We start from the raw sequence: 9142 nt of genomic DNA, 5'->3' as shown, positions 1-9142 counted from the left end.
CGCTATAGACATAATACCGCCCTTCGTAGAAGCCGCCTCTTTCTTACTTATTACTAGTTTACTATCCTTATCGATACGGTAATCCCTAAGGAGGTAGTAGAGCGGCCCTTAATTACTATTTAGAACTAGTAGAGTTTGCCTCTTGCCCTTACGCTCGTAGCGGTAGTAGTAATATACACTTACGCCCTCTACGTCCTTAACAAACTACTCTCCGTACTACTATATAGTGCTCCTACGCTTCCTTAGGTCCTTATTGTTAGCGGCGGTAAGCTAGCGGAGGTAGCGCTTCCCTCGGATAGTTACGTAGTTCGGTAGGTTTAGTTTGCTATAGCCCTTACTTAATAGATTAAGGATGACCTTATTAGTAACTCCCTTACTAAGGATTAGCTAGCTACCGAATGGCATTAAATTGACGATGAATTAATAGTATAGATGAACTTACTTAAGACGACCGGATTATTAAGGATACGGACCTCCGGAGGTAATGTAGCTAATCGGAGCCCTATCCGGTTAGTTACCGGTAACTAACAACCCTTATACTAACTCCTACTAACAGCGCTTTAATTGCTAACCATACCAACCGGTAACCTAACCACTAATAACCACTTACTAAGCTAACCACACTAACAAGCACACTGGGTTGTCTTTCCGAAAGAGGCACCATCCCACTACAAGGCCGCCTTCTCGAAGCGTTGTTATCGTGCAATGGATGTTGACGACCTACTCAAGCAAGGCGTTCCATTCCATAAGGCCTGGGAGAGAAGCTTCTTTGACATTGGGCGTGCGTTCTCTGAGCGCATAATCGAAGCTGTGGATGATCTTACACTATTCGTCACACATATTGGTCAAGTTGGACTTTGTTGCTGCGAGCATACATGCATGCAGCCGGACGATGAGATTGCGCTCGTTGCTGGCTCGACTTATCCAATCGTTATTCGTCGAATTCCTGGAGAGGAAGGATTCTACAAATTCATTGGCCTTACGAGAGTGTACGGTATTATGAATGGGGAGATGTGGCCTGAAGAGACAGTTGTCGATACGCTATCCAATATTATTCTCGTGTAAGCTAAGCTTTCTTGATCGTTCTGGCTATACACCTCCTAGTGGGAGTCTCAAAGATCGCGTTTATACCAACATCCCGACACACACTCATTGGGAATTATCGGCAGGCTGTTGCACAACTTCAATCCTCCGAGACTACGGAAATTCTCGCGGAAAGCATGCTCGAAGACAACGAAATAGCGCGGAAGACGCCAGAGCTGAAGCACATTCGAGTGAGAGTAGATGCGAGTGGAACAGATGGAGGCTTGGACAGGATGGAACTTGCAAGCCGGAAGAGCAGGAAGTGAAAGTTCTAGAGTTACCCGAACGATAATGGCTACAGCGAGACTGACTTTGACGTCAAGTGCAGCTGTCCAAAACTAGAGCGGAGAGTGTACACGAGTCAAGATTGAAAGGATGGTATATGGCCGTGGTTCCATGCTGTACGTGCCGGATAAGAGTGCTCCTCGTAGACTGTGATTGTGTTGCGGTGGTGGTCTTTGACAATTCGACATTATTGACCGACTGTTAACAAGTTCAGGAATCTCAAAGCCTTCTTTTAACCGCTGTTAGCCTCAGTACGACATGGCTTGGTGTATGCTGGCCAGATACACACTCTGATCTCAAGCGCCTTCTAGGGTATCCACCCGTTCAAACAATGTCCAGCCCAGATTGGCGGCGACTTGGCGAGGAGTTGGTCCAACACTTTCATTGTATCTTTGGCACGCTTTGTCCGGATCAGCACCAAGTTCAACGAGCGCAAGCGCGACAGACATTCTGTCTTTTACGCATGCGTAGTATAACGGCGTGCCACGCAAAAAAGGGGCTCTAAGTCGGTAAGACTTCGGGTCTTGGTATAAGATCTCATCGATGGGTTTGTCGTAGAGGTGTAGAAGTCTAATCATAGTTACAGACTCGTCGGGGTCCGTACGTTGCGTAGCGTAGTAGACAAGATGGCCGTTGCGACTCTGGTGAGCATGTTCCAACAGCAGATGTACTATCTGGAAATCAAATCTGCTTACGGCAATGGATAGTGGTGTGCAGTCGATATCAGTGGTGGCGTTTGGATCTGCTCCCATTTCGAGTAGCCAGTGAGTAAGTGAAGCATCGTGGAGAGCAGCACTATCGTCTGTTAGGTAAATTCCATGCATTTGAGGGGTTCATATACCTTAGTACAGGCGGCTGGGTGTTACTCAGAGCTTGATTGACATCCCAGCCAAGCGTAAAGAGGACTTTGAGGCAAAATGTCGCTTTTTCAAAAGGCAGAGTAGCGGCTTCCTTGACGGCCGTGCCGATCACGGGCACTCCATACTGCAGCATAGGGTCCGAGAGGGCTTTGAGAAGGTCGAGTTTACCCAAAAGAATGATGGTAGAGAGTAGATACGACAAAGCGCGCCGAGCTTTTTTTGCCTGCTCTGCTGGACCGCGGAGGTTGTAAATCACCCTTTGTACCACTTCTTCGGGGCTGTCGAACTGAATCGATTCGAAGAGAACATGGTAGAGTGTTGGAGGACCGAGGATGGCGTTCATCGCTGAATCATGAAGTGGTAGATGAAGGTGTGGTATACGGCAAGCTGAGTAACTGTAGATGTCTCAATTCTTGCCCCTCCTCGATTGTCGCAACCCCGCTTATCAATTTCTGGGCACAAGGAGACGTTGGGAATCGGGCTCCTGGCTCTTGACTCCTGAATTCTAGCCCCTGAAAGAAATACCCCAAGAAGTCGCGCGGTTAGTCAGCGATCAATATTGCCACGCAAGCGACGCTGTTGACCAAGTTGAGTGAGTGTTGGAAACTTCGCCTTGCACTATAATCTTCGCTCGATTCCATCAGTCGAGTTATCCAAAGCTAATGTGGTGGCCGCGAAGTAACTTCATAGATGCAGGTCAATCTACTGTGGGAAGCAGGCCTATGGAAATTTATGTACTTCAAGTCGACAGTTATCCTTAGCTATGAAAAAGCCGTGTGCCCTTAGAGGATCAAATCTTTAAGGATGCGATCCTTCAAAGGATTCCCACACATGCATGAAGCAAGCTCAACCTGCTTTTATGTCACCATGCCGTTTGCTTCATATTTCCGACAACTCTTGCTGCGATTACTTGACTCGTCTGGGCTTGAAATACTCGCTGTATCTCTATAACCTACTCCCCTGTACGGCAAGTCTCCAAATATGGGTGCCAAAGCCTCGAGACCAAAGCCTGGAGCTCGTCTTCAAGTCATCGGCGCAGGTTAGTGGACATTCACAGTTGACGACTCATGTTCTAACAACATCAGGTCTCCCAAGAACAGGCACAGCATCGTTCGCCGCTGCCTTGTCACTACTATTTGACGGGCCAGTATATCACGGCGGAACGCAAACCTTAGTGAATACGGACGACACTCAGGTGAAAGCCTGGATCGATATCCTCGCGCACACACCATACAAGACACCCGCCGATCGAGAATACGTGATGGGAAAGCTCCAGACTTTGACACAAGGCTTCATCGCAACTGCAGATGCACCACTGGGTCAGTTTGTTGAAGAATTGATGGAAATTTATCCAGATGCACAGGTCGTATGCACTGTTCGAGATCGCGATGCGTGAGTTTTTCTTACCTCGAATGTAAACTTGAGTGATCGACTTGCTTACCCTGCTGTGATAGCTGGGCCAAGAGTTTGGACGAGACTGCCAAACCGTCCTTGCAGCCCTTCCTGGGCCTCTTAGTTTACTGGGTTCCGGTTCTCACGCACTTTCCAAAGTATATCCAGCATCTTCAAGCTGGTCGATGGGGGGAATTGTACTCGCAGCCCGGTGAAAAGTGGTCGGTTGGAAAGGATGTTTGGGATAGACATATGGCATATTTGGAAAGAACTGTTCCAAAAGATAAAATAGTCTACTTTGACGTGCGAGAGGGCTGGCAACCTTTGTACAAGGCTTTGAATGTGCAAGTGCCAGTGGATGTCGAGTTCCCCAGGATCAATGATGGAAAGGCTATGGAAGATTTTGCGAAGACGCAAGTGCAGAGAGGTTTGAAGCACTGGGTAGTCCGGCTGTTGGGTTGTGCAACTGCAGTGGCAGTCATATGGCAATACTTCAAAGTGTAGCAGGCTGCAACATCTTTGCCAGAGTGTCGATACGTATCCATCAGGGACTTCTCGTTCCGGATGGAACCAGTCATGAGTGATACCATCTCATTCTTGTGCCATCTCTCATCTTCCAAACAGACATCACTAATCTTAAAACTCTCCTACAAGTAGAACGACACCGCTCTTTTGCCTGTCCATTTCCACAAGAGTGCAGACGAAACGTTCTGTTCACCCAATCGCGCAAGCGAAATCTTCGAAATGTCCAACGAACCCGATACCAGACCCGAATTCTCTCGCATCGGTGAACTGTTCCAGATAATCGAGAATCTCAAACAAATGATTGCCGTGATTCAGAGCCAAATGGACATCGTTCATGCCCAGCTCCATACTCAATACTCGCAACTCGATCCCGACACTCAAAGAATCGAACAGCTGGTGAGACTTTTGTACGACAAGCTCACTGCTAAAGAAGAGCTGGAATTGCATATAATCCATAGAGAGGATGAGATCGAACGTGTCCGGCATGCGATGCGGTAGGTTCGGGAAGCGGAGAGCTGTGAATGGTGGTGTTTGCTGGTGTGTGGCGACGAGGGTGGGAAGATGGAGCTGATTACAGAATCAACTTGCCTTCAGTCTCATCCAAGGCCTGTGACAAGTGGGTCGACCTTGTCAGCACGCAAAGCACTGCCCAGGTTCATATCATGGACAGTCTGCTGCGCTTCCTCTGGATCCATCGATACAAATGCATGGTTATAACTCTGCCTCGCAGCCTTCCATAGTACCTGTAAAGGCAGATCATGTTCATGATAGTGCCGTGCATCCCAAAAATTGTTGACTAATTGCTGCAATCGTACGCGCATGTACCCGTAGTACTCATCCGTAAGGCCATTCCTTGTCATCGACGCGACATGACCAACGTAGTCAGGATCGATGGCCCAGACCCATGCTTGATCAGCAAAGGGCGAGTTTCCCATGATGGAATCCATCGCGTCCTGGTCAATGACTAGGAACACGTTTTGGAGGAGTCCGCTGTGAATGCCGTTACGATCGACATTCGAGGACTCGTGGGCGTTGATTCGCTTCTTTGCGTAATCGCGGACCCATTTGAAATGAGCACGGAGTTTGGGTAGCTCTCTTACCATGTCGATGTCGGCGTCGTCCGCCTCGTTCTCGTCCTCTTCGTCTTCGTCTTCTGTATCTCGGTCCACGTATGGTTCAGTGTAATCTTGCGCATGATCTTTCATTTCTTCCGCAGCTACGATACCGCCACCGTCCCCTCTACCAACCACCGATGCATGTCCGTGTCCACTTTTATCCTCCTCTTCTTCCTCTTCCGGCCAATCCAGACATTCCCACTGGAAATGTGGACAGTCCTCATAACTGCTACCAAACACAGCGCCTCTGGCAGTGTCTATCAGTAGGTCTATCCTGCACATGCAATTCTCCATCTCTTCGTGGTCAACCTCTGGGTCCTCGAAGATTGCGTAACCCCATGGTCTCCCGTCCTGATACTCTTCCACAAATTGGCGAACCCAAGGTCGAGCCTTGACATGTCCAAGATCCCGCTTGAGTGGTTGTTTGCTCGCCTGCTCCATGCCGGAAGTACATCTTGAGGCGTGGAGTCATGTACGGGTTGGGGTGACCTGATCTGGCACAGGAGGTGTTCATCCGAGATCGGATGTTCCGGATCTCGGAAAATCGTTTAGCCGGCCCGTCGATCACTCCTTCGTTCACCAAGGTGCCCTCGCCTTGCCGGAAAGTCTAACTTATCCATCGTCTGTCAACCTCATGCCTCTGCACGAACTTTCTGCCGAGCTTCTTCACGCAATCTGTGAAGTCTGTTCAAACGATACATTACAAGATCTCCGGCTCACGTGTCGAAGGTTGCGAGAGGTAGCTGATAAGCACTTCCTCCTCGAAGTTGTGACATGTATCGAACATGGAGATCTGGCCAATGTGCGCAGAATCGTTGACTGCGATGTTTCTATCCGGAATGCAGTCAAACGCTTCACTATCCAGGCGGATCGCTTCAATACAGACGTTGAAGATGACCCTCYCTTCCAACGGGACTGGTTCGACAAACAGAATTTCTTCCTCCGCACGCTCGGCCCGCATCTGTCAAAGATGGAAGAACAATCGCAAGGTCGACGCAGCACTCGACACAGGGCCAGACGCTCCGAAGCGTTGTTGTATTTCGTGTCACAATCTGTTGCCCGAAAAAAAGACAAGGAGCTGAGAAAGCGGAATTATCGAATGTACAGACGGATGTGCGACGACCAGGAAGCGCTATTCCAACCACTCAATGGAACGCCAAGTGGACCTGCTCAGCTCAGTACAGCATCAGCTAAACCTAGCACCATCAGAGCCACATTTGACAAGCTTTTCAAGGCGTGTCCCAACATATCAGCCCTAACGATCAACCATAAACATACTCTGCGCATGAACGCCGGACTTTCAAATTTGACCTACCTCAAAGGTCTCACGATCCCGCATGGAGGTAATGCGACTATAGTGGAGAGGACAGTGGGGGAACTACTGCCAGCAGTCTTCAATGCCAACCTGAAGATCCGAGATCTAGCCATTGCGGGAGCAACTCCACATGTAATGTCTGTTGGAGCACCCAGGACAGCCTCTCGTCATCGCACAGCAGATGGCAGCGCCAAGTACCATCAAGTCTTACATCATGTTGAAAGACTGCAATTGATCTTCAACGGTTCCGACGCGCAGCCTGAAGATTACGAACTCGGCGCCAGGAACGGGTTCAACTTCATAATTGACGAGTTTGCTGATGGCGTCTTGATCAGTTGGTTGGAGCACTGTCGAGTCGTCCGAGAAGTACGTTTAGTGTTGCCAATAGCACCGTACGTGAAGTGGAGAGTTGAAATGAAGCACATTATGGGGGAATTGCATCTTGAGAAGCTCGCCGTACTAAAAGTTTCAAACTTCCAGGCAAAGTCTGAAGACGTCATACAGTGTTTGCTACGACATCAAGACACCCTTCAAGAGTTCGAGTTGGATACTGTACACTTATTAGATGGTGACTGGCCTTGTTGTATCTCTGCCTTTGCCGGGAAGCTGCCACATCTGCGACGCGCGAGAGTGGGTGGACTGCTTACCAGTGAACTCAAGGATGAGAATGATAGGGGGATGACAACATGCTTTCTTACCATATCACAGGCAAAGGAGCTTCAAGATGAGATTGAAGAATATATTCTGGACGGTGAAGGGCCAATGCCGACTTGGCCGGCTGAAGGGCTATATGATGGTAGTAGTACGGAGGAAGATGAAGACGAAGTTGGTTCGGAGAGACTTGCAGGAAGCAGCGATGATGATGAAGAATCGGACGACTTAAATGATGAAAGTAACGATGGAGACGACTTAGACACGGAGGATAATTGGATGGATGAGGAGGAGAGCATGGACGAGGACAGTGTTCATAGCTTAGACTCGGATACGATCAACGATTCCGCTTAGGACCAACAATGATCTACATCAGAAGCCAACATTCCTGCCAATAGGCGAGGTCATCTCAAGGGGATGGGACCTATTACCGTGAGAGCAGAGCATCTCCTTAGAAGAGAAGATCTAGAGGCTTGTCGTCGATTCTGTTTCAAAAAATGACAGTGTGCTTAACAGAGCGTTCTCGCGAGCAACTAGGGTCTACTCTACTGTACATCAATGGCGATGACTCTCTACATCAGCTCTGGCAGACGCCAGTCGACTATTGGAGCAAAAGTCAGAGCCAGAGAAAAAGAGTCCAATGATGGACATTATGGCATTGGTGATGTTTACCTAGAGCTGCAATCTGTGACGCTCAGTTGCATCTATGGGAGGGAGAAAGCAGGAGGGATTAGACTATTGCTTCTCGATCTGTACGCAAACTACGACAGTCAAAATGTTGATGTTGATAAGAGGAGGCTATCGTGTTGAATTCTTGGTCAGATCCAGATTGAATAAAAGGGGGAAGACATGCTTAACAGTCGATTAGTGGATTTATACACATCCTGTAGATAGACCTGCCGTATGAACCATCGCCTCTGGAAGACATCCATCCCATGGAACCCTGCCGTCTTCGCAAAACCATGAATATTCTCAAGCCAGCAGCAACCCCTCGTAGACAAGAGGTACGTTCCATAGCAAACCGATGCCCTCCTTTCTAGGACCTTCTTCCTCGTCGTCCCCTTGCAGCCAGCGCTTTCAAGACACAGAGATGAGATTGCTGCTATTCATCTTTTTAGCAAACAGTCTGCTCCTTCTACTTAATCTCCTCAACTCATTTCTAACCAACATCCAGAAATCGACATCTCAAATCGACAACCTCATCCCAAAGATGAGCAAGCCTTGGCAAAGATACAAACAGAACCGCAAATTGAAAACGAACGAAACAACACTAGTGTCCGACAATCGACCTCAAACCATCATCGATGAAGCCGAGGCCGACTTTCTCAAACGCCTCAAGATTGTTCTCGAGGTGGTTTTGAAAGCACCGGATGAACTTGACGGCCAGATAATTGGAGATTTGATCGACGCGTATCGAGTGTGGATACCCAATGGAACGCAATCCAAGTGGAATAGGGTGATGAAGGCTAAGATTCTGAAGATTGAAAAGAGCGATACTGAGAACTATAAGCTGTTTCACGCTATTCGCAGGGCTGGAGTGGAGTTCATACGCAAGGAGGGAGCGGTCAATAATACGGGGGGAACAGCTGACGCGGAGGGAGCAGTTGATGAGGAGGGCCTAGATGATGAGGATGATGCAGTGACGGCATGAAATACATTACATCTCACCTGGAGTTGTCTATCGATTGGCGGAATTGGTCGAGGCTGTAGCCGTGGTAGTGATACGGTACGAAACGATATTCCGACACTCCTACCGCCATCTCATCACCTCATGTCATGAATTCCCCGAACTCCAAGTAGAGCACTTTTCATGACAACTCCCAGCCAAGACAAGTCAAAAAAAGAAGAATATGATGATCTGACAGCAAATACATATTCAGATTCCCAGCTATCAAACTACCCCATCACTCCCCGCC

The 9142-nt window shown here is 48.5% G+C and overlaps 5 protein-coding genes; 3 read left to right on the top strand and 2 right to left on the bottom strand.

Annotated features, from left to right (window-relative positions):
- Window positions 1–1555: 1555 nt before the first annotated feature.
- RCC_11523 (uncharacterized protein) lies at window positions 1556–2571 on the bottom strand (the record flags this gene model as incomplete). XM_023776744.1 has 3 exons in its annotated part: window positions 1556–1597; window positions 1689–2163; window positions 2210–2571. 3 exons carry the CDS (start codon window positions 2569–2571, stop codon window positions 1556–1558), a joined length of 879 nt encoding a protein of 292 aa, XP_023632512.1.
- A 638-nt stretch (window positions 2572–3209) lies between these two features.
- RCC_11522 (uncharacterized protein) lies at window positions 3210–4124 on the top strand (the record flags this gene model as incomplete). XM_023776743.1 has 3 exons in its annotated part: window positions 3210–3267; window positions 3314–3620; window positions 3683–4124. 3 exons carry the CDS (start codon window positions 3210–3212, stop codon window positions 4122–4124), a joined length of 807 nt encoding a protein of 268 aa, XP_023632511.1.
- A 617-nt stretch (window positions 4125–4741) lies between these two features.
- Window positions 4742–5701, bottom strand: RCC_11521 (uncharacterized protein; the record flags this gene model as incomplete). Its single annotated transcript, XM_023776742.1, has 1 exon — window positions 4742–5701. One exon carries the CDS (start codon window positions 5699–5701, stop codon window positions 4742–4744), a length of 960 nt encoding a protein of 319 aa, XP_023632510.1.
- Window positions 5702–5894: 193 nt separating this feature from the next.
- Window positions 5895–7580, top strand: RCC_11520 (uncharacterized protein; the record flags this gene model as incomplete). The annotated part of the gene is made up of 1 exon (XM_023776741.1): window positions 5895–7580. The coding sequence occupies one exon, from the start codon at window positions 5895–5897 to the stop codon at window positions 7578–7580; it is 1686 nt and encodes a 561-aa protein (XP_023632509.1).
- Window positions 7581–8188: 608 nt separating this feature from the next.
- RCC_11519 (uncharacterized protein) lies at window positions 8189–8877 on the top strand (the record flags this gene model as incomplete). XM_023776740.1 has 2 exons in its annotated part: window positions 8189–8230; window positions 8401–8877. 2 exons carry the CDS (start codon window positions 8189–8191, stop codon window positions 8875–8877), a joined length of 519 nt encoding a protein of 172 aa, XP_023632508.1.
- Window positions 8878–9142: the final 265 nt, after the last annotated feature.

This window comes from Ramularia collo-cygni (assembly GCF_900074925.1).
Source record: "Ramularia collo-cygni strain URUG2 genome assembly, contig: RCC_scaffold32, whole genome shotgun sequence".
In the NCBI taxonomy this organism is placed as follows: domain Eukaryota; kingdom Fungi; phylum Ascomycota; class Dothideomycetes; order Mycosphaerellales; family Mycosphaerellaceae; genus Ramularia; species Ramularia collo-cygni.
The sequence above is the reverse complement of the archived record's forward strand: the minus strand, read 5'-3'. Positions and strand labels throughout refer to the sequence as shown.